We start from the raw sequence: 25,795 nt of genomic DNA, 5'->3' as shown, positions 1-25,795 counted from the left end.
TACACAGGCTGTTTTTGGTATAGAGTTTGGCTTTGTACTTTGATCTCATCCCATTCTTCAAAATTTCATCAGAGAAAAGTAATACAATTATTTTAATTTCTCTGTTTGCTGGTGGGAAGCCAGAGGAGACGGGGGTCCTTAACAAGCTCTGCCACTAACTTGCTGTATGAACTTGGGCAAGTTGTATGTAAACCCTCTGTGACAAAGAAATGCTAAAATTGTATTATAGTCTTCAATCACTAAGAGGAGCAGTGTGCTACATGCCTTATCTGAGCTGGTAACCGCCATCCCTAGCAGTGTACTCAAGTACCTCCTGTATCTCTCTCGCCATGATGGAAGCTCTCTAGACAGTTCAAATCTGATACAAAAATTTAATCTGCTAGTAGTGGCCATGCAATCTAACATGTTCCAGGAATACAGGACACCCTTTGCGGTTCAATGTACTTAACAGTAAAATGGGCACTACCTTACTGCCTACCCTTACAATTACAGTAATTAGACTCAGTGACAGTCTGTAATGTGCTCTGAGACTAGGTGTGCCAAGTTTCTAATTGCTGAAAACTGAGCACTCTTGTCAGCCACCCCACAGCTCCACCTCTTCCCCGCAGGGCCTGGCTCCTGCCCTGTCTGTTTCCCTGAGGCCCTGTCTTCTACTCACTCCTCCCTCTCCAACTTCCATTGCTCGCTCCCTGCAGTCCCACCGCAGCTAGCACAGCAAACATAAAACCTCATGCTTACACTTCCACCATTTTTCTTGTTTAGCCGAGTATTATTAAGCCATGACAAAATGAGGTGAAAACTACAAAATAGCAATATAATTTACATTTGATGCCAGCTCCTCTCAAGATTAACAAAACAAAGCACTAAGCCAACTGTTAGATCATGCATCTGATGTAGCGGGTCTTTGCCCACACAAGCTTGTGCTCCAAAATATCTGTTAGTCTATGAGGTGCCACAGGACTTCTTGTTGTTCTCGAAAATACAGACTAACATGGCCACCTCTCAAAACAAAAAAGCAGTCAAGTAGCACTTTAACAAAATAACATATTAGGTGATGACCTTTCCTGGGACAGACCCACTTCTTCAGAGCATAGCCTCACCAGAACAGACTCTGGTATGGCTATGGTCTGAAGAAGTGGGTCTGTCTCATGAAAGCTCATCTCATTAATTATTTTGTCACCTGCATCTGACGAAGTGGGTCTTTGCCCACGAAAGCTTATGCTCATACATTTCTGTTCATCTATAAGGTGCCACAGGACCCCTCGTTGCTTTTGCAGCTCCAGACTAACACGGCTACCCCTCTGACACTAATTAATTATTTTGTTAGTCTTTAAAGTGTTACTTGACTGCTTTTTGGTTTTGATAGTATATAGACTAGCATGGCTTTCTCTCTGTTACTATGGCTACCTCTCTGATACTTGTTCAGTGATACTAATTCAACTGGATTGAGATCTTGTATTTTGCTTTAGCCTTTACGAATGAAAAAGCCACTCACAAGAGAACAGGCAGAGAATTTATTTAATAATCCAAGTTCACAACCCCATCACAGAAAATGTTTATATTTACATCTCACTTTCCAGTCATTCCTTAGAGTACACAGCTCTATGCCTTTCAAGCCTTTAAAAAAGGCTCTAGAGGAGATCCTGGCAATTATAGACCGATAAGTTTAACATCAGTACCAGGCAAATTAGTAGAAACACTAGTAAAGAGTAAAATTGCAAGGCACATAGAAGAGCACGAATTGTTGGGCAAAAGTCAGCATGGTTTCTGCAGAGGGAAGTCGTGTCTGTCTAATCTATTAGAATTCTTTGAAGGGGTTAATAAACATGCGGACAAGGGGCACCCAGTGGACATAATATACCTAGATTTCCAGAAAGCCTTTGACACGGTCCCACACCAAAGGCTTTTATGTAAATTAGGTGATCATGGGATAGGAGGAAAGGTCCTTTCATGGATCGGGAATTGGTTAAAAGACAGAAAACAAAGGGTTGGAATAAATGGTAAATTTTCACAATGGAGGGGGGTAACTAGTGGTGTTCCCCAGGGGTCAGTCCTGGGACCGATCCTGTTCAACTTGTTCATCAATGATCTAGAAAATGAGGTAAGCAGTGAGGTGGCAAAGTTTGCAGATGACACCAAGTTGTTCAGGACAGTCAAAAGCAAAAGGGATTGTGAAGAACTACAAAAAGATCTCAGCAAACTGAGTGATTGGGCAGCAAAATGGCAAATGAAATTTAATGTGGGTAAGTGTAAGGTAATGCATGTTGGAAAAAATAACCCAAATTACACGTACTACATGATGGGGTCAAATTTAGCTACGACAGATCAGGAAAGGGATCTTGGAGTTATAGTGGATAGTTCTCTGAAGACATCCACGCAGTGTGCAGCGGCAGTTAGTAAGGCAAATAGGATGTTAGGAATTATTAAAAAAGGGATCGATGATAAGACAAAAGATATCATACTTCCCCTATATAAAACTATGGTACGCCCACATCTCGAGTACTGCGTGCAGATTTGGTCTCCTCACCTCAAAAAAGATATATTGGCATTAGAAAAGGTTCAGAAAAGGGCGACTAAGATGATTAGGGGCTTGGAAAGGGTCCCATATGGGGAGAGGCTAGAGAGACTGGGACTTTTCAGTTTGGAAAAAAGGCGATTGAGGGGCGATATGATAGAGGTATATAAAATCATGAATGGTGTGGAGAAAGTGAATATAGAAAAATTATTTACCTTTTCCCATAATACAAGAACTAGGGGACACCAAATGAAATTGATGGGTAGTAGGTTCAAAACTAATAAAAGGAAATTTTTCTTCACACAGCGCACAGTCAACCTGTGGAACTCCTTGCCCGAGGAGGCTGTGAAGGCCAGGACTCTATTAGGGTTTAAAAAAGAGCTTGATAAATTTTTGCAGGTCAGGTCCATAAATGGCTATTAGCCAGGGGTAAAGTATGGTGCCCCTAGCCTTCAGAACAAGGGCAGGAGATGGATGGCAGGAGATAAATCACTTGATCATTGTCTTCTGTTCTCCTTCTCTGGGGCACCTGGCATTGGCCACCGTCGGCAGATGGGATGCTGGGCTTGATGGACCTTTGGTCTGACCCAGTATGGCCATTCTTATGTTCTTATGTTCTTATGTTAAGTGATCGAGAAGATGTTGTCATGAGGTGCCTTATTTTTGGCTGTATTGCACTGACTCAGTACACGGTATCTCTTGTTCAAACCATTGCTGACGGCTGTGTCTCAGAAATCGGGCAGGGGGCAAATGGGGCACAGCAGCACGTGGGGTGGTGGTGGTCCCGCAGAATAAGGGGCGGAGGCAAAGCGGGAAATGGCAGGGGGTTAGTCGCTAGAGCAAGGTGACAGGATGGGAGGACCAGGACAAATAGCACATACGGAGGGTCAGTCCCTAGAGCAAGGGGCCAGGATGGGGATGAGTTGGGCCCCCTAGCAAGGGGCCAGGACTGGGGCAATTGGAGCCTGGTGGAGGGAGGACAGGGTTCCTCCTGCCCCCCAAAGAGGCAGCATCTCTCTCTTGAGGCATGGTCCAGAGGCCAGCCACTGCTCTGTCAGGCGTCAGCAGTGGAGCAGAGAGCAGCTCTTCCATGGGGGCCAGCTGCTGCTGCTGCTCCTCCTCCTGCTCAGCAGTGGCAGACGCCAGTTAGTGAAAACTGACCCAACGCTGCCCTAGTTGAGGCCTTTGAATGGAAGGACACTACGTACGGTGAAGGACAAATGGTTGTTATTGATTTAGGCCTACAACACATTTGGCACCACTCAAGACAAAATGACAACGACAGCCCCTGCTCAGGAGCACCAATCACTTACAGACAGATAAAAGGCAAGAGACTGTGGGACAGCCAGAATACGGGTTAATAAATACTATCTATGGCTAACACTAATTTACTACACTATTGTTTTTAAGAATTCATAAGAAATATATTTTAAGGTAATATCTGAATGAGCAGTGGGGGGGTAATTGTGCACACTGGGATCAGAGGGTCATTTCATCCATAGGGGACAGCACGGCAATGATGTTATTAAAAAATAAATCTCCAGAACACTTGCATATCTAAGAAGGTATGTAATTGTCTCCGCGTGAGATTGTCTTTATGACTGTACCATTGCTTTTATTGAATAATCTTCATCACCCAAACACGATAAAGCCCTGATAGACACAAACAGATAACAACACAGCAGTGATAAGCATCAGTAACAGCAGAAGTTTTGAGATAAGCCAACCATCATCAGTTCATCTGATCTAAAGTTAAAACCTGTGAAATCAGCCTTGTGGAAAGATAAGAACTAGCTTTCATCTGCTTCATAAAGGTTGTCACCACAGTATTTTGTGTAATATTATTTCATTTAATTAAGTTCACTTATTGCTAGATCCTACAAGACGACACAAATATTGAAAATAAAATCATGGAACAGACGTATAATCCACAGCAATTTAATTTACTCCATTGATCTCCAAATAATTATATGAATAGCCACAGTAGCGGAGGAAGGGAAGCACCAAAAATATTAAACCCCTAAATGGTCCAGTTTGTATGACATTTATTTACAATAAGGCAGGAATCTCTTTGGGAAACAGCTGGCAACTGTGAAAGACCCGAAATGGAAATAAGCAATGTGACAGTATTTTACCTAACAAACTACTGTAAAGTACTCAGCTGCTATAATGGTGAGAGTTGTAAAATAACCTATATAGAACAGAAAAGAATTAATAACATTCTATATTGATCCCTGTTCTTTATTCACTTAAGATAAATGAATTTCCAGCTAGGTTTTTATTCTGAACACATCACTGCAGAGTATCTTGAATGCCTTATCTTTTAGGTGTTATGGCCTTGTCTACACTAGAATGGGCTAACTAGTACAGCTATACTAGTATAGATAAACCAGTTAATCCTAGCATGCACACCACTTACTGGGATGAAAGAGTGCTTTCTGAAGCATAATATACACCAGTTTGTTGAACATAATAAGTCACAGCAGCAAAAACAAAACATCAACAAGTAATCAAGATTACTATACTGGCAAAACAATGTGTGCCACCATTTGGAGACAGGCTAACAAACTAAGCAGTTATATCTTCCCTGTGTAAATGTCACTGATTAAAAACGTAATTTAACAAATCGTTTTGTTCACTGCTAGAACAGATGGTTTAGGATAGTCAACATAATACACAAGGGCCTCCATCCCTGGAGATGGCATTCCAGATCATCAGAGCAAAATAAAATTTTTAAGGCTTTCCTTGAACATTAATTCATAGGCAATATACACTGGAATTTCCTGAAGAGAAGCACCGATAACAAATCAGTTAGAAATTCTCCTGTTGACCTCCCTCTGTGAGGAAGGCCACGTAAGTCAATTGTAGATAAGTCAATTCAAGCTACGCAATTGCTGTGGGTAGAATTGTGTATCTAGTATAGTTTAAGTCTAGGATAGATCTGGCCTGACATCCTGCACAAGCCTTCTCACCATTTAAATTCCCAAAGTGAGGCTTACATGGACCTCAGTGGTGCAGGCATTTACTGCCCTCCCCTTCCCCCATACAGAGGCAGGCTCCCCAAAGTACTCTGCATCCCTCATGCAAAGGAAGGCCCCACACCACTTTCTTGCAATCCCTTCCCTGCTTTTATGCTGTTTTCCCTTCTTATGGCTTCCCTGGACTCCTGGCTCCCCAAGCAACCACTGCAGGGAGTTCCTGGCTGCTACCATTCTGGAGGAGCCCAAGATAGCTGCTGGTGTGTGGGAGAGACAAGGGGACCATAAACCCAGTCAAAGCCTCATTGTGAGGCAGCTGCTACTGGTGTCCCCAACAAATCCCAGTAAAGTCCAAAGGAAGAAGGCACCCTGGACTCTGCAGGAGTGCCAGGACATGTCAGCCCTGAGGAGTGGAGACAGAGCTCTGGTACAGAGATCTGAATAAGCTGCTTGTGACACTCCAATGGAGAGGAGGATGCTGGTGTTATGCCACCAGAACTGCTGCTCTCCAGGAAACACCCCACTGACAGCAGAAAGGGCAAAGGTGCCTCAGCCCGGTTCAGCCTCAGCCTGCTTTTATCCCTTCTCTGCTCCTTACATAGGCTCCTTGGGCTTGGAATCAGCATCTGCCTCAGGCTCCTTCTCTTCCTCCACTTGGCGATGCCATGTGACATCTCAAAGAGCTCAAGGACAGAAGAAAGTCACCTGGAGCTCAAAGGACAACAAGTTCATCCATCTTGTCCAAACACCTTAATTCAATCTGAGGAGAGAAGAGCGGCCCACAGCGATCTACAAGCTTGCTGCAGAGCCAGCACTCCATGTGGCATCATTCAAAGCTCCACTGCCTCCTGAATTAAGAGAGGTTTGAATTAAATGGAGCTGACTGCATTCTGAAAAGCCCCTGTGAAGCTATTTCACAACGCTGACGTCAGCTTTATATTGGGGTTAGAAGCAAGATACAGGCTGAACCTCTTTAGTCTGGTAAACTCTATCTGGCAACATCCGTAATGCAGCATGATTTTAATGAGCCAGATATCCACTTATTGTGGTGTGGCCAAGTTTCCTGTGGTCCCATAAAGTTTGTTTCCAGCCACCAGTCCTGGCTCTCAGTGTTCTGTGCTGTTATTTACCTGTAATTTACCCCAAATATCTTCTAAGAGCCCAGTAAGCAGCGGAAGTGTTGGTAATGGGCTAGACAATATTGACCTCCTGTGGTCCAGCAAATTTTCTCTTCCAGCACTGGTTAGGTCTTGAATGTACCCAACCACAGAGGTTCAATTTTTATTATGATATTTTATTCAGCTAACAAAGGGGATAATTGAAGTTTGCTCCTGGGGAGAATAGGGCACCAAAAATTAAAAATTCTGCACGCAATGTTTTAAAATTCTGCCATTGTGTCATATTTTATTGCCCAAAATAACACAATATAATCATACCTGTTTCCATTATTTTGGTAATTTATTTAAAAATACCTGTCAGCAAGCGTGTGTGTACCTGTAGAGCCAACAAAAAGATTCAGGAAATGTTTTTTAACAAACAGATTTCTTACTAGGCATGTTAATACAGAACTTTGAGCAAGGATTCATTTAACTACAGTACAGAAATGTATTTCTCATACCCCTTTGGAAGCAGTACAAAGGTGGTGGTGGTGGCAGGGGGAATGGTTAGAGATAAGGGAGGAACTGAGAAAGAGGGAAGTAATTGCTGGGAAGGAACCTAGCTATGAGCTGGGAGGGTTGCTCGGTGTGGATGGGAAATATATGGAAAAGCAGGGGTGGACCGTTAGGGAAGTTTCCCCAAGGCAGATCCTGGCTGACCCCTAGCCACTCCCACTCCCTCAGCACATCTGCCCTGTCCACATGTGCCCTTAGTCCCTACTGACTTTTGACATGGTTTAGGCTCCTGTGTTGATTTTTGAAAATGGGACTTCCATGCCTTTCTTAAAAAATTATGCCACTGTATAAAGTTGAATTTTAACAGCAAAAGACTATGCTGTGTTTGTACAGTAGCTACCACACTAGAATCCTGGTCCATAACCAGGACATTTACCCGTCACAGCAACACAAACGAATTATTTTAATAAATGTAGCTATGAAAGACAGAGTGTCCACTTGCGCCGTAGCAAGCTCAACCATCTACCATAGCCACGGGCTCTTTGCTGCGCACCCTGACGAATTGCAGCTTGTGCATCTAACACACAAATGACAAAGAGAAACAGTTCTTTTTTTTTTTAGCCAGAAGTTCTTTCTCCAAATGGATCAATAACTACCCGTTTTACGTTTTTTAAATCTACCTATAAAGCTTCCTAGCCCCAATGGAGCAATTTTCTGAAGTACAGTCTTATTTTAGAGCAATAAACAAATACATCAGCAGGTGGCACTCTAACCAAACATGTCAGTCCCTTACGGGAACTGCATACACTGTTTTCTCCTTTGCATGCTGCCAGATGCAAATCACTGTAAAGTCTTAGTACAATATGGCATAGATTGGAAACTAAGATTACATATTGACAGAAATTTTCAGACACTTCACTATAATGAGTCTCCTCTCTTCTCGTAAAATCCTGTCTAGTGGCATCTGCTGCACGAATATCATTAGGCAAAAAATTACCAAAGGCTCACAGCCTCTAATTTTTTTTCCCCTTGACACAGTTCCTTATGAATAATTACAGCTGTCTTTGGATGGACAGAACTGACTGTACAGACATGACATTGCTTCTCCTACGCACAGACTGGGTCATGGGGAGTTCCAACAAAATAACGTGTTTTTTAACCGATGGAAGGGGCACTGATAAGACTACCCACACACAGTAACACATTATCACTAAATGAACATAAATGTACACTTTATAAAGCTCACTGCTACAACATTATTGGAGAGCAAATGCTAGTGAACCCTGGCTTGTGACTAAACAGACTAAAGGGACATCAGTGTAAGTAACATCAACTCTTTAAAACCACTCTTAACAATTTTGGTTAATCGTCTGTGGGCAAATTTTGGAATGTATTTACATGGGATCGACAGAAGCATTTCTAGGTGAGAAAAATATATCAATTTTTCTCCTGTTCTTTCCTCTACTCCTCCTCCTTTAAAAAAAAAATAAAAATAAAGATTGAGTAGTTCGTTCATTACTTGATAACTCCTGATATTTCTATCTAGAAACTAAAATGAGGATTTTGAAAAAAATATTCCAAGCAAATCTGACTGAATTCTAGGAATGGGAGAGTCGCTTTTGTTTTATTTTCCCATCTCTCTTTTATTTCACCGTAATTCAGCATCTAGATCCAATAGGTGAAATTCTCACCTAATGCAGTCATTCAGCTCAGGGAGGAGGTGCTTTTAAATCTCTTTTCAAAAGCAAGTAATTTACTGTAGATTTCACATTCTGTGCTGGGCTTCTGGGAGAAGGAGGAGCTGCTGCTGACTTTCACACAGAGGAAAGTGACTGGAGCTAACCCACTGAAATCCAGGTGATTGAATCTCAGGTAAGTGGTTCACCCATTTCATTGTGAGAGTGACCAGGCAACACATTTTCTGGAATATGTCCCAATTAATTTAAACAATAGATGCTACGTTATGTCTAAAAATGGGTTTATTCTTTCTATATTTTTAGGTTTATATGATACATTGTATGTGTATTTCTATAGTATGTTTTATGATGTAAAGAAGTTAAAAGATGCAAAATCAATGTTAGCTGGTGTATATTTCCTCTTTTGCAATTGTTTCTTTGTTTCAGGCTGCTGTCCTGCTCTGTTGTGTCTGTTATGCAGGACCCATTTAGTTATACTTTCTTTGAAAATTTTTAACACTTCATAAATGTTTGAGACAAATGCTGAGAAATGTGGAGCACTCACTGCTTCCACTGATTTCCATATGTTTTGTTTGAGTAAGAACCAAGTCAGGGTTTTAGGTTTTTGGCCTCTTTTCTCCTCCTCACCCTCCAGTAAATCATTTAAATAACTCTCAAGTACATTATATTCACCCCAGAGAGTGGAACCCAACTTGAACCTGAAAACCAGTTGACAGAGGGTTTTCGAGTGATTCAGAAACTGAAAACATCCAAGTTGCATTGAACCTGAACTGGAACCAAATTCAAAAAACCTGCAAGGTCACTATTCAGGCACCAATGGAGAGAGTCTGTTGGGTGCGCTGAGAAAAGGTCTCTTCTCTTCTCCACTCCTGATGGAAGCGGGGCACAGGACAAAGCTACCTGAGAAGCCATTGAAAGAGATGAGAAGAAATGGAGCTGAGGGGGAGAGAGGTTCTAGGACTGATAGTTCCCTTGTCTATTTTGGCCAGGTAGAGGACTGCCCAGAGAAGGGAGCTACAACTCCCAGAACATGTCCCTCTCCCAACTAAGGGGTTGCTCCTGCTTTGCAAATCGGAGAAGAGGGGGTATTTTGTGGGACAAAATTCAATTTGTCATGTCAGTGGCCAAATATGACTGATTGTGTTCAGAAGGCTCTTTTACTAGTGTGTGCAAATAACTTCTCTGAAAATAATCTTTTTACAGTGGAAAAAATATTTATCATCGCATTCTTTTGCTTGGAGTTACAATGCAAGCAGAAGTGTGTGTGGTGCTAATCTTCAGAGATGCGTATGAACTGCTTCAAACAAGTCTGAAATGTTTAAAATGATAATTGAGCCATCCTTCAAAGTTAGTGGCTGAACCTAAACCGAACTAGATAGATAGAACATGTTGATGAATCTGAACCAAAACTGAATCAAAATTTGTAATAGTTTGACTCCCTGATTCTTCATAAAGTTAGCCGGCCTGGTACATTTCTGTTCCCAGAATTCATCAATAATGTGGATTTTAATGAAATACCCGTCCTTCCTATAGTCCTAGCTGTTTGAAATACACTAAATTATGGATTAATTTCTGTTTACACTACCATTATTTTAGCCATAAGACCACCTATACACCAGTTACAACACCCTGCGATGCTTGCGTTCCATCAATTACAGTACGTGGTAAAATATACCAAATGGTTATCTGCTTTATGTTGCAGTGACTTATACTAATAAAATATACTGAAAGGATACAGAATAATCTGCCCATTAGTCAACATTCCTGACATCTTAACATTGTATAATTGCACCAGAGAGTGCTAACGGCAAACAAATGGAATCATCCATCTCTTTCTATGGAACACAAGGAATACAACATTCAGCTTTATATCAACAATTTAATGGTGGAAAGGGATCTTGAGAAAATTTGCAAAGAAATAAGGTAATTTACAGCTAGCACTGCAACACAGTACTTACAGTTAAGCAATTAGTAAAATATTTGGAGATCAACATATTTTTTTTCCAGAATCAACACAGTCAGATACATCATATAGTTTGTTTCTGTTTACTCTGATACCTTTGATTTATTGCTTGGGCTGGTTTCATACATCACTTGTATCAGAACTACAAATTGCTGACTTAACTACACTAACAATTATTCAGAAGCAAGCAATTGTGGACAACTGGAGAGATCCTGAAGACCACCCAATGACATTTTCCAGGTCAGACATGTACAGTTGCTGTCGTTAAAATATCAGCTTTTCACATCAGTTAGCACACAGTGGTATTTAAGAGTAACACAAAACAGACAAAAGGCTTGCATGAGCTCTGCTCTGGAAGACAGGAAAGTAGCTAAGTAAGTCAAAATTCTATAATGTATTCTGATTTTATTCTTTCTGTAACCATTTGTTTCCAATTCTTCTACTTGCTAGCACTTGAATCTCTAAAATTATTGAAATAAATGTTTGTTTTCACTAGTGAGATGCCTCTCAATCAAGGGTACACCTGGAAAGTGTCACAAGAGAATCTAAAAAGGAAAGAAAATCTCTCAACAGACAACATCCAATCCACTGATGCCTATTTTTACCCTCTTTCCCATACTGAAATCCTGGTATTTTAGCCTGAGTGGATTTTCTTCTCTGCTGAGCAGATGCTAAAGATGTTTCGCTGAGAAAATAAGCAAAAAAGAGGAGAAAGCACTCTTTAAAGGAACATGGGACCTACATGGTACTCTGCAGCAGTGTTTATTTGTTTAGAGACTAGGAAACAAAATAAAAACTAGCTTTTGGACTCATGTTAACAACCTACAAAATAAGAAATAACATTTAACAAACTCACAGTACAGCAAACCAATCTTCAAAAATTATTTTAGGGAAAAAGCACCAAGGATCACATCCTGCTTCCTCTGAAGCTAAGACAAATTTTGACTTAATGGCGAATATTAATAATTTGGCCCCTGCAAACTATCTCCAATACAGCCAAATATCCCCACTGTGAAAGAGGCTCAATGTCTGCAATGAAAAAATATACGTACACAACCATGTATGTATCTTTTTGTACACATCAGTGTGTGTACAGACAGTCCCAATATTACAGTTTAAATCACCCAACCCTTGTATGACAGAGCCAAACCACTGAAAAGGCTCCTACTGACTTCAGTGGATGAAAAAGTAATATTATGTAACATTATAATAAATCTGGTTTGAAACTCATTTATGTCTCTTAGACCAGAGGAACATAGTCCATGTCTATCCATGCTGTGAAAGAAAAGTGGGAGTAGCCATGCTAGAGTGACGATTTTCAAAACAATCTCAAGCATTTATTACCCAGGCACAACAGCAGTGGTCCACCCCTTTTGGCGTGCTGATTGGTGATCCTGAAAACACGCACTAGCCTGTATTCTGTGCTCTGCTACACCAATGCCAAAGGGATGAAAACTTAACAAAAACAGCCCAGCGAACATTCCTCACTGAAAAAAGCCAGCAGAGGTGGTACAGACTCAGGCTTATGCACGGAACATGTCAAAGGAGAGACGTAGTGGCCAAAAGGGACAGAATCGTGGAACTGGAAGGCACCTCAAGAGGTCAAGTCCAGTCCTCTGTCACTGTTAGATATTTATCCAACCTGTTCTTAACTATCTCCAGTGATGGAGATTCTGCAACCTCTCAAGTCAATTTATTCCAGTACTTAACCATCCCACCAGTTAGGAAATTTTCCTAATATTCAGCCTGCACCTTCCTTGCTGCAGTTTAAACCAATTGCTCCTTGTCCTATCATCAGAGATTAAGGAGAATATTTTTCTCCCTCTTTCTCGTAACACCCATTTAGGTACTTGAAAGCTGCTATCATGTCCCCTCTCAGCCTTCTCTTTTCCAAACTAAACAACTCACAATTCTTTTAATCTTCTCTCAAAGGTTGTATTTTCTAGACATGTAATTATTTTAGTTGCTCTTCTCTGATCCTTCTCCAATTTCCCCATGTGTTTCCTAAAACGTGGTGCCCAGAACTGGACACAATACTCCAGATGAGACCTAACCAGCGCAGAGTAGGGCGGAGGAATGACTTCTCATGTCTTGCTTACCACACTCCTGTTAATGCAGCCCAGAATCATGTTTATTTTTAATTTCTGGAACAGTGTCACACTGCTAAATCATGCATAGGGTCCACTATGACCCCTAGTTCCCTTCTGCAAGTACTCCATCCTAGGGAGTCACCTCCCATTTTGTAGGTGTGAAACTGATTGTTCCTCCCTAAGAGGAGTAATTTGCATTTGGCCTTATTGAATTTTATCCTATTTTCCTCAGGACATGTCTCCAGTCTGTCCAGGACATTAATGAATCCTGACTGTAGCCTCCAAAGACCTTACAATCAACTCCCAGCTTGGTATCACCCACAAACTTGATAAGCGTTCTCTCTACCTCATTATCTAAATCCCTGATGAAAAAACAGAGCTCAACTACACTGATCCTCTGTTGGCAAAATGTCACTCAGGGGCCTTACACTAGAAGTCTTGGTTAGAGCTGCTCCTCAGAAAATCCTTTTCTGTTGTTCCGGTTTCCTAACTCCTGTACATTTGCCCGTCTGTCCTTAATACGTGAGCTCCTCAGAGCACACAGCAGCTTTCTTGATTGTCTAGAAAGTGCACAGCATGTAATGGTTACTATCGTAATACTAGCTCCCAGTCATGTGCTCAGACCACCAGGGACTGCAGACTGGATTTCCTCTCTGACCATTCTTATTTACTTACACTGGTCAAACTATTGATTTCAATGGAGGGACTCATGATTTGTACTACTGTACGTGAGAATAAAATCCAGACCCCATGTCCAACAGCCTGTGGTAAGCAAACAATATTTACTCTTTGGGTTTAATGCTCATTCTTTGCACATTTGCATTTAACATTCTAGTCAGTACATCCCCTCTCTATTGTCTCCATTTTTCAATTTCTTGCAGCAGAAAAGTTAGATGGTTGAGTTTGGTCACTCACCCATAATGTGTAAGATCCCCTGCGACTGCCTGGAAAAGTCAGCATGCTCTGATCTGAAACAGCAACAGATGCCAGACCGTTGCTCCTAGACTCTGGCCAATCAAAATCAGTCTCCACCTGCTCAGCTTTACTTTTTTGTTTTCTTATCATCTGCAGGGTTGAAATTGAAAAAAAAAAGTTATTGGAAAGTACAGCCAGAGCCATATGGCTCAAATATACTGGGTGCGTCAAGATGACCAGTGGGGAATAGAATGTCTGAGTTTCCTTTAGCTTCAGCACCAGCTAATTCAAGTTGGATTTTCACAACCTGCACTTATTTCTTCTTCTTTGATGTCACAGGGTTTGCAAGTGCATCAGGAAGTTACAAAGATGTCATTATCTAATATCTGTAGGAACACCAGAGCTGAACTGAAACAATATGGAAATCTGAACCCCACTGACAGTACTTATAATGTGATCTGAATGTGGGAGCATACCATATATTTTCTATGATGCATAAGTAAATGAATATTGGTATGAAATTGTAGAATAAATGTATGGGGTAGATTTCAAGAGCACATCTAACTCCTATTGACTTTTACTGGGCAGCAGGTGCACAAGCACCCTTTCTTGTTAGAGTCACAGATAGATTCTCAGGCTCAAAGGGACCACTGTGACTATCTAAACTGACTTCCTGCATAATACAGGCTACTGCACTTCCCTGAATTTATTCCTGTTTGATCAAGAATACACATTTAGAACATCATCTCATCTTCATATAAAAATTGCCATCGATGGAAAAACTACTTCAAACCTGGGTAAATTGTTTCAGTGGTTAATTATCTTCCATGCTAGAAGCTTACAGCTTATTTGGTCTAGTTTCAGCTTCCAGCATTTGGATCATGTCATACGCTTGTCTGCTAGACTGAAGAGTCCATTATCTAAAATTTGTTCCCCATGCCAGTACTTAAAGGCTACAGTTACACTAGAGAGAGTTTGCTGACAAAACCCCAGTGGAACGTCCACACACAAAATGCATTTTGTTGACAGTCTGTTGACAAAACTCTGCACTTTTGCTAGCAGAGTTTTGCCTCTCCACAGGGAGTCATAATGCTGCTGTTGACAGATTCTGTTGACAAAAAAGCTGTGTGGATGCTCTGGGGGGCCTTCTCTCAACAGACAGGGCATCCAGAACAATGAGCACCCTGTCTGCTGTGCTTCTGGGAGCCTGTCTTGTCGAGACAGCAGCCAGGCAATTCGGCTGCTCTATCGACAGAACAGAGCAATCTTCTGATAGGCTTTTTGCGTGGCGCCGCACTCTGTCAACAGGAGTTTTGTCAGGAAATCTTGTCCGACAGTGAGTTCTGTTGACAGAGCAATGTAATGTAACTGTAGCTGAAGACTGTAATCAAATCACCCCTTTAAGTTCTCTTTGGCTACGTCTACACGTGAAGCCTACATCGAAGTAGCCTATTTCGATGTGGCGACATCGAAATAGGCTATTTCGATGAATAACGTCTACACGTCCTCCAGGGCTGGCAACGTCGATGTTCAACATCGACGTTGCGCAGCACCACATCGAAATAGGCACTGCGAGGGAACGTCTACACGCCACTGTAGCACACATCGAAATAAGGGTGCCAGGCACAGCTGCAGACAGGGTCACAGGGCGGACTCAACAGCAAGCCGCTCCCTTAAAGGGCCCCTCCCAGACACACTTGCACTAAACAGCACAAGATACACATAGCCGACAACGAGTTGCAGACCCTGTGCATGCAGCATGGATCCCCAGCTGCAGCAGCAGCAGCCAGAAGCCCTGGGCTAAGGGCTACTGCACACGGTGACCTTAGAGCCCCACACGGGCTGGAGAGACAGCGTCTCTCAACCCCCCAGCTGATGGCTGCCATGGAGGACCCCACAATTTCGACGTTGCGGGACGCGGATCGTCTACACGGTCCCTACTTCGACGTTGAACGTCGAAGTAGGGCGCTATTCCGATCCCCTCATGAGGTTAGCGACTTCGACGTCTCGCCGCCTAACGTCGAAGTTAACTTCAAAATAGCGCCCGACGCGTGTAGCCGCGACGGGCGCTATTTCGATGTTAGTGCCGCTACTTCGAAGTAGCGTGCACGTGTAGACACAGCTTTTGTTAAGCAAAGTTGATAGATCTCCTTGAGTCTAGCACTATAAAACAGGGTTTCAATTCCTTTAATCATTTTCATGGATGTCTCTGAACTTTCTCCAATTTATCAACAGCTTTCCTGAATTTAGGCACCAGAACTGGTCGGTCAATTTTTCTCCCAGCAGCAGCTTTGCAATGCCTTTGTGAGGGGAAATTGACCAACCCCAAGCCAGCTGGCAATCAGGCAGCCTTGCTGTTTGACTAACCCTGCACCAGCTGGGGGCTCAATTTCCCTTCCCCTCAGCTCTTTGCAGAGTGACAGTGGGAGTGTGGGGGAACTGATGACCCCAAGCCAGTTGGGGGCTCAAGCAGCAAGGCTGCCTGATTCCCATCTGTTGCAGGGGTGGTCGATTTCCCCTCACAGGTGGCTTTGCAAAGCCTTGGGAGAGAAATTGATAGCCTGCACCAGCTGGGACTCAGACAGCCTTGCTGACTGAGCCCTCCAGTTTGTGTGGGGTCATCTAAGTGTGCTGCGAAATTTCATCAATTCCCACCCACCCCCTCCCCTGGCTCTGCAAAGAGCTGCAGGGAGGGAAAATTGGTGAAATCTGTGCTGCAGCACACCGGTTGAAAACCACTGAGTTAGAAGGTTATTTTCAGGCTAGATTCATAAAGGAACTTGGGTACCATTCATAAAACAACAAGAGTAAGAGCAGATGCCTTGTTATCCTACTGTCCAGTGGTTAGGGCACCCATTCACAATAAGAGAACTTCCATATAGGCAAAGGGCATATTTGACTCTAGTTCTACCACTTTCCACATGAATGCTGTAGCCACACGGCTACAGAGGAGACCACCTCTGCCCCTTGCCCTCCACTTATTACATTTCCAAATTTCCTTTAATTTTAAAAAGATTTAAACTGCCTAAAACAAAAAAAAGTTTCATTTGGTCCCAAATTAAATTTTTGGTGTTTTGTTTTACCACAAAAATTGAAATGTTTTCATTTTGTATTGCTGTAAAACTTTCCCTCCTCTATTACTTGCACAGCTCTATGTAACGTATGTATGTGCTTTTCCTTGTTTGATCTGCAACAATCTGGAAAATGATTCTATATTGAGGCAGATCTCATCATCAGGCCTTTACTGACAAACTTGCCAAGAGTTCCAGTTTGGTGGGGACGGTCCAGGTTTTGGACACCGATCCAGGAGAATGAGTCTTCTGACTGATTTCCGAGGAACTGCTGCAGCAGGGCACGGGACATTGTCCTATGAGCTGCTTCTCTCCTCGACATCCTTGTGGTCCACACGTACATATCACAAAAGGATTGAACGTGTATCATCCTATGTTAGTTACATCAAACTTCATAGACCACAGGGCTGTGTTCTAGCCATTTAATGTGCCAAAGAATACCATCTGCAACAGTGAAGCTGCAGAGCATACCTTCTGCACGATGGTGGTGGCAAGCTCTTCAATCAGCTCCTCCTTATGTTCCCGTAAGTAACAAGCCTCGTTCTGTTTGTCCTGCACAAAGATAAACATTTATAAATACTACAGAATCACAGATGAGTGGTGTTTTCACAAGATCAACAGAAAAAGAGAAACAAGTAACATCCTACTTGGCTTTTTATGCAGAAAGAACTGAATGCAAGTTCAGTAAAAGCTCTGTTCTCTGACACTCATTTAACCAGAAAGCTCAATTAATCAGCATTTCTGAGATTTCCCAATACAAATTTGCAAACTAGTAACTGGAGCTAGTATATTCTGCACTCAACTTTTATGCAAAGGAGGCAGAAGACAAGAAAACAAGCTGAAATCAGGAACCGAGTTTAAAAAGCATCTTCCAGGGTGTGTCATAGGGTCATGACACATTCAGCCTCATCTCCTACACGTTCTACAGCTACAATGATAATTCGTGCTGATAATGATGACCCTGAGGCACGGCAAGATCCTGAAGTGCCTTTGGAATCATCAAAGATTAAATTATGGGTATTTTTAGTGATTTGGGTATATATCATGCACTGCCCATAGTGATATGTAGTGTCCTAAGATAACCTACTACACAGAAAACTTCACCTACGTACACATAAGTGCTTCAAGAAATCAGCCACTCTGCAGTGCAGTACTACTACTGGACTGGTGAGTACCTGTACAATATTTTATACTTCATTCATGTTATTGTATTTTAATTCTTTGAAAATTGGTATTAAATTGACGAAGTATAACTCACAGCCAGAGTATTCAATTAACTGACCACCCCCTCTCTTTCTTTCAGCATGCCAGATAAAGCTTTTCTTTGTCTGACTAACCTGTATTTCTGAAATGGAACATGCATGTTATCTTGTTAATCACTTCCAGAGAAACAGCACACAACTCTTTTAGCTAATGCACTAAGATAATTTCTTTGATTTCCTCTCCCCTTACCACTACTACTTGAATGAAGAAAAAATTAGATAGATAGATCGATAGATAGAACCAGCTGAACGTTATTTTTTTATATATATATATTTTTACCAGGCTTTCACTATATGTCTCTGCCTTGGAAATGGCTTCTTCTACTGCTTCTTCTGCCACACGTAAGGCCACAGCTAGGGTATCCATCATACTATGTCCTAGTCAAAGAGCAAATAGAATATACATGTTTATGCTGATTTGCAAAATTCAGACCAAGGTTCTTCAGCTTCAGCAATTCTAGTGTTTTGTTATCATCTACTGCAGAAATGCAGAGCCAGACCCGCATCCCAAGCTGATCAAGAGGCATAGGAGCATAAGAATGGCCATACTGGATCAGATCAATCAGCCACCTGCCCTAAATGCTGTCTTCCCATAGTGGCTGAGGCCAGATATTTCCAAGGGAATTAAAAGAATGGGGCAATTATTGAGCGAGAGAAAGGGAGAGCCATCCCCCACTGTTCACTTCCAAATGCTGGCAGTCACATGTTCAGGACAACCAAAGCATGAAGTTGTGTCTCTGACTTTCTTGGCTAATGGCCTTTAGTGGACTTGATGAATTTCTCTTATTCCATTTGGAACCAGTTGTACTTTTAGCCTTCACATTTCTGCTGGGAATGAGTTCCAGAGGCTGGCTGTGTGTTCTCTGAAGAAGTAGGTCCTTCTGTTTGTTTTAAACCTGCTGTCAATTAATCTCATCAGGTGACAGCAGATTCTTTTATTACAAGAAGGGGTAAGCGACACTTTACTATTCACTTTCTCCACTCTATTATAGTGATTTCATAGACCTCTAGCATATCCCTTCTTAGTCTTTTCTTCTCTCAGCTGAACAGTCTGAGTCTTTTTAATCTCTCCTGTCCTCATACAGAAAGAAGCTCTTCCATACCCCTTATCATTTGTGCTGCTTACTAGAAGATTAACCAAGTGCTGCCTGGGGCCAGCCCCACACAGGGGGCTTGAGGAGGGGGCATGGGTTGCACAGCTTCTAGTCAGCTTGAGTGAGAGGGACCACATAGCCCAGGGCAGCAGGTGCCACATGGTGTCCAGCAGCTGTTCTATGGGGCACGCTGGGGTGGCGGGAGCCCTGCTGCCAGCCAGTGGCTGCTCCCCGAAGCCAAGGTGCTTATTATCCCCTGGTGGTTACTTCCCACCTTGTTGCCCCTGTGGTCATTCATTCATGAGTATAAATGTCCCTACTTTCACACCCTTCTCTTTCTGTTTGAGCAAAACAATCACATGCCATGCACATCCCAGAGTCCTGGCACAGTCAAACCCTGACCTGCTTTCAGTTAGGATAAGAGGAAGCTGTATACCAAATTGGGTGACCTTAGCTCTTACCGTTTAGGAGAGTTCTTGAACAAATGGACTCACAGACGGAAGAGCACAGAGCCAGACAGATGCACCAATTCTCTAAAATAAACAGTAGGTTATCTAGTCCTTCTCAAATGGTTCGTAACATTGTTAGGCTTTTGGTTTTTTTTTTTGACTGTTGCTGCATTCTGAGTAGATTTTTTCAAGCCAGCCAAAGTGACTCCAAGATCTCTTTCTGAGTGGTAACAGCTAGTTTAAACCCCATTTTTATGTAGAGTTGGGATGTTTTCCATTGTGCATTATTTGCATTTATCAACATAGCATTTCCTCTGCCATTTTGTCGCCTGGTCACCCAATTTTTGTGAGATAATTTTGTAACTCTTCACTTAATTATCTTGAGCAATTTTATATTGTCTGGAGACTTTGACAACTCACTCGTCTGTTTACCCTCTTTTGCGGATCACTTTTGAATGTGTTGACCAGCACTGGTTTTAATACAGATCTTTGCAGTGGAGGTGCCCTACTTACTTCTCAGTGAAAACTGACCGTTTATTCCTGCGCTTCATTTTATATATTTTAGCCAGTTATTGATCCATAAAGAAGACCATCCCCTTTATTGCATGACAGTTCAATTTGGTTAAAGCCTTTGGTTAGGGACCTTGTCAAAAGATTTCTGAAAGCCAAGGTACACAATATCCACTAGCTCATCCTTGTCTACATGTTTGTTCATCACCTCAGAGAATTCTAATAGATTGGGGCAGCATGATTTCCCTTTACAAACGGTGTATTGATACTTCTCCAATGTATCATGTTCATCTATGCATCCGATAATTCTATTGTTTCAACCAAGTACCCTGGTACTGAAGTTAGGGTCACCAACTTGTAGTTGTCTCGATCACCTCTGGAGCCTTTTTTTTTCTTTTTAAAAAATCAGGATTACATGAGCTATCCTACAGTCATCTGGAAAAGTGACCAATTTAAGGGATAGCTTAAGTACAGCAGTTGGTAATTTTGCAGTTTCATGTTTGAATTACTTTTGAGCTCTTGGGTGAATACCATCTGTTTCTATTGACTACTTAGTATGAAATTTATCAATTTGTTTTGAAACCTCCTCTACTGACACCTCAATCTGAGGCAGTTTCTCAGATTTGTCGTCTATAAAGAATGACTCGGGTGTAACGATCTTCTTCACATCTTCTGCAGTGAAGACCAAATCAAAGAATTAATTTAGCTTCTCTGCAATGGCCTTGTTGTCTCTGAGTGCTCCTTCAGAACTTTAACCATCCAACAGCCCCACTGACTGGGAGTTTCCTGCTTCTGATGTACTTTAAATAAAATTTGCTGTTAGCTTTTCTGTCTTCTGTTATTTGTGCTTCAAATGCTGTTTTGGACTGCCTAATGATACTCTTACACTTGACTTGTCAGAGTTTATGTTCCATTCTATTTTCCTCAGTTGGGTTTGACTTTTAATTTTTAAATGCTTGCAGGCATTTCACTCTTGACTGTCCCTTTTAATTTCTGTTTCACTAGCTTTCTCAATTTTCATGTTCAGTTCCAATTTCTGAAGTTAAATGCTACTGTGGTGGGTTTCGCTGGTATTTGTCCTCCAAAAGGATGTTACATTTAATCACATTATAGTCACTGTTACCCAGCAATTCAGCTATATGCACCTCTTGGACCAGATCCTGTGCTCCAGTTAAGCCTAATCAAGGACTGCCTCTCTCCTTATGTGTTCCAGGACTAACTTCTCCAGGCAACAGTTGTTAAATGGTATCTCTGTATGATATCCTGAGGTGATATGTTCCCACTCAATATGGGGACAGTTGGAAAGGAAATCCCCCATTATTACTGACTTTCCGTGTTCGTAACCTGTCCAATCTCCCTGGACTTGTCTACACTACCACCTTCCTTTGAAGGAAGGATGGTAATTAGGGTGTTGGGAGTTTACTAATGAAGTGCTGCTGTGCATAGGCAGGACTTCATTAAGCAAATTCCCCACCCTCAACATCGAAGTTTTAAACTTCGAATTTTGAGGAGTAAATGGACTTTGGAGTTGCCCCGGCACTTTGAAGTACCAGCGGGTGAGCAGCGGCTGGACGCATGCCGGTACTTCGAAGTTTAAAACTTCGGAGTTGCTGTGTGGGGGGGGGGGGTTGGATTTGCTTAATGAAGTGCTCCCTATGCAAAGCAGCACTTCACTAGTAAACTTCCAACACCCTAATTACCATCCTTCCTTCGAAGGAAGGTGGTAGTGTAGACACAGCCCCTGAGTACTCCACGGTCACCATCACCATTCTGGTCAGTAGCACAGTCCTACTGTTACACTCTTATATCATCATCCTCATTTAATATCAGGCTTATCTCATCATCCTCATTTAATATCAAAATTCAAGTTCATCCATTTAATCATTTAGGCTGTGTCTACACTATGAGATAAAACTGAATTTAACGGCATTAGCTTGGTATGAAAACGTCACCATCTTCACTATAAACACCATTAGCTCGAATCAGTGAGCCCTAATGCCGATAACAAAATGTCAATATTACCGGATGGGTACAGCATCAATTTTGAATTTAAAATTTTGAATAAAGGCTAGCGTGGAAGTGCCATGTCTTTAATATGAATTTATTAGCCTCCAGAAATGTCCCGTATGTATCCTACAAAGCTACGCAACGACCCTCCATGTATGGCCACTTCCTTCTCTGCTGCTCTCTGTTCAGGTGGACAGGAAGACGGTCACAGGAAGCCAGGAAATTTTTGATTGAATTAGAATTTTGCAGCACGCAGGCCTGCAAATATAAAGGTCCAGACGCACGGCTGATGTAATCAGGCAGGGCTGACACAGGGAACCCGGGTAGGTTTGGCGGAAGGCTGTAGGCACAGCTGCCCACCACTACGCCAATGTCTGCAGTGGATGTGCAGCTGACGGAATAGGGTGGAGGTGGACAGGGCTGACAACATAGCTGCCTGCCACTACACTAATGTCCACAGAGGACGCAAGGCACAGGGAACCTGGGTGGGTTTGTGGGAGGTCTGAATTGTGTTACTGGATGCTCTGAATTCTGGGACAGTGCTTTGGATTCTGGGGTTCTAACATGAAACATCCACAAGCAACCGGGGCTAAGGCACTGTGGGATAGGTACCCACAATGCACTGCTCATGCTGTCAACCTTGCACAGAGCAATGGGGATGCGGAAACTCAACATGGAAAAATGATGGGTTGAATTTCAAGAAGGTTTGTGGACACAAATTTGAATTCATAAGAATGAGGTTAAAATATCGAATTTATTAAAAATCAAATTCATCTCATAGTGTAGACATAGTCGTAGACTTCCTGCATTTGTATACTAGAACTTATACAACTTTTAAGTATTTAGTTGCCTGCCTTCATGTGATGTAATGGGACTTTTTTGTTTGACTGTTTCTTTTCATTTCCTACCTGTACTTTATTAACTTCTATCCTCTTCTCTTTACTATGATATAGAGTATCCTCTTCAATAACTTCTAACCAAGAGAAATCTATCTGAACTGTGCGCTCCTCCTATCTGCACCTGTCGACTTCCCCCCACTCTCAGTTTAAAAATTCCTTTACAACCTTTTCAATTTTATGTGCCAGCAAACTGGTTCCCATTTGGTTTAGCTGGAATCTATCCTTTCTGTACAGACTCCTCCTGACCCATAAGTTTACCCTCTTCCCAATAAACTTGAATTGCTCCTTCAATCATCATCCTCTCCTCCGCACATTGATACCCTCCAGTTCTGCTTAAATGGTTCAGCATGTGGAAGTGGAAGCACTACAGAAAAGTCTATCATGACAGTCCTAGACTTAAATATCTTCCAAAAGCCTACATTTGGCCTCCAGGACCTCTCTCTCCTATCCTTCCCTATGTCATTGGACATGCAGTTTGGCTCTCAGAACTATAGTGATGACTATTAGCATAAACATCTTCATAGACAGAAAAACATTGGGTGATTTGTATCCATTTCTATACTATATATCTATGGCATGTCTCTCGTGCCCCGCAGTTCAGATTACGCTGGTGTGACTGCACTGCTCACCAAAGCACTGTGCTGTAAATCCTCCACGGGGACTTCAAGGGCAGGAACTAAAAAGTTCCTGGTTCATATTAACTTAGGCCTCTTCTGTCAGGGCTGATGCCCACTCTGACACGCTGAGTGCAGAAAGTGAGTGCTGAGCTCCCACCTCATGTGCTGACAAAAAGTGGCTTGAGTGCCATTTTTGGCCCTTGTGCCAAGGGTTGCTGAGCCGAGTGCTAGATTTCATCTGTTTTGCATCCTGCCTATCATGCATTCACTTCAGTATGATTTCCTTAATAATATACACCATGTAAATATTATACACACCTTGAAAATATTTTACCTATATAGGCTCTTCTTAAAAAAGCTCTCCAACGTCACAGATTCATTGACCTGGGGGGGTAGTGCCTTCATCAACAAGTGAGGAATCTCCCCTTTTAGCCCAGGGAGACACATTTGGATATCTCCCTGTAGGGTAACCCCAAGCTCTTAACCCTTCTTTAGTTGAGACTTGGAATCAAAGAGAAGAAATTGAGACGTAATCTGATAGCTGGCCCTTTGGTCTAGGCATGAAAATATACAGACCTTTCCTTAGGACATAGGGATCAAATTATTACCTTAAAAATTGAATTTATTAATAAAACAAAAGAAAAAATATACCAGGAAGATGATATAGCATACTTGGTTGCTTGATGTTGCAAAAACAACTAAAAAGATAATCAAGGTTAGAGCACAGAGGATTACTTCCTTGGGATTCAGCTCAGAAGTTACAGAGTAACAGGGAAATACATCAACCAGCCTAGAAAATCCCATACCAAACCCATAATTAAAAAACCTGATTGCGTCTAACTAAACTACTTACACATCTATGCGCCTGGATTATGATGTGGCCAGGATATTTACTGGATTCATCAAGCATACTGATCTCTCCCTGCTCCAGCCACAAAATAAAGACTCTCTCAGCACGCAACTGTTTCAAATAAATAAAAAAATATCCCTCTCTTCCCAACATTGGCTCACCTGGCTCCTCCCCCAGAGAACCCACTCTCTCTGTGTTTAACCCTTTACAGGCATTCATTAATCATGTCTTCAAATAGGGTTCCAATAATGCATAGTAGGCAGCTTTTAGTTCATGCCTGTAGCATCCGCACAGCAGAGTTTTAGTGCTTCAGAATTAGAGTGGGCTAAAATTCACACACCCCTCCGCAATCTGAACTGCCCAGCAGTATAGACATTTCCCTAAAAGTACCATACTGAAGGAGGAAACTAACTTTCTAAACTTAAATAATAGGTAACTTATAACTTTAAATAGAAAAAACAGCAGTTTTATAAAGTACATTTAGGCAGACCAATGACGTGCATACTTTAGTGGGGTAGATATTCTGAGAGGAATGCTTGCAACAGAATTTAGCTGACAACTGTGTGAAAAAAGAGAAGTTACTCACCTGTAGTAACGATGGCTCTTCGAGATGTGTCCCCGTGGGTGCTCCACAATAGGTGTTGGGCTCGCCCGGCGCCGCAGATTGGAAGTCTTCCAGCAGTTTCTCCCGGATCGTGCATGTGCTGGTGCGCGCCGCCCCCCTGCGCGCCCCCGGCCGCGTGCACGATTCGGTCCCCACCAGTTCCTTGACCCACCGCCTCAGATGCTCCTGAAAAACACTAGACAGAGATCCAAAGCGGGGGAGGATGGGCGGGTGGTGGAGCACCCACGGGGACACATCTCGAAGAACCATCGTTACTACAGGTGAGTAACTTCTTTTTCTTCTTCGAGTGGTCCCCGTGGGTGCTCCACAAAAGGTGACTACCCAGCAGTAACCCAAGTAAGGAGGTGGGTAATCGGTTTATGTGCGGCTTGCCCCCGAGAGAACTGCTGTCGACAGACAGGTATCCTCTTAGAATACACGAGGCAGGGCATAATGCTTGGCGAAGGTGTCATAGGATGACCAGGTTGCCGCTCTACAGATGTATGTTAACGCGATGCCCTTGAAGAAGGCTGTTGACGCCGCCACCGCCCTGGTGGAGTGAGCCCTGGGCGGGGCCAGCAAAGGAGTCTTTCGAAGTTCGAAGCACATTTTTATACAGGACACAATGTGCTTTGAGATTCTCCGGGAAGAGACCTTCTCC

The 25,795-nt window shown here is 42.4% G+C and overlaps 1 protein-coding gene across 1 annotated transcript in view; it reads right to left on the bottom strand.

Moving 5' to 3' along the window:
* MYRIP (myosin VIIA and Rab interacting protein) overlaps positions 1 to 25,795 on the bottom strand; it is a 390,058-nt gene that overhangs the window by 64,719 nt on the left and 299,544 nt on the right. Inside the window, exons 6-8 of the mRNA XM_074986085.1 lie at positions 18,385 to 18,482; positions 17,314 to 17,394; positions 13,772 to 13,921 (exon numbers count right to left, since the gene is read on the bottom strand). Coding sequence (XP_074842186.1) covers positions 13,772 to 13,921; positions 17,314 to 17,394; positions 18,385 to 18,482 — 329 coding nt within the window. The remainder of the gene's footprint in view (positions 1 to 13,771; positions 13,922 to 17,313; positions 17,395 to 18,384; positions 18,483 to 25,795) is intronic.

This window comes from Carettochelys insculpta, chromosome 2, assembly GCF_033958435.1.
Source record: "Carettochelys insculpta isolate YL-2023 chromosome 2, ASM3395843v1, whole genome shotgun sequence".
In the NCBI taxonomy this organism is placed as follows: Eukaryota; Metazoa; Chordata; order Testudines; family Carettochelyidae; genus Carettochelys; species Carettochelys insculpta.
Note: the sequence above shows the minus strand (reverse complement) of the source record. Positions and strands in the feature narration are given on the sequence as shown.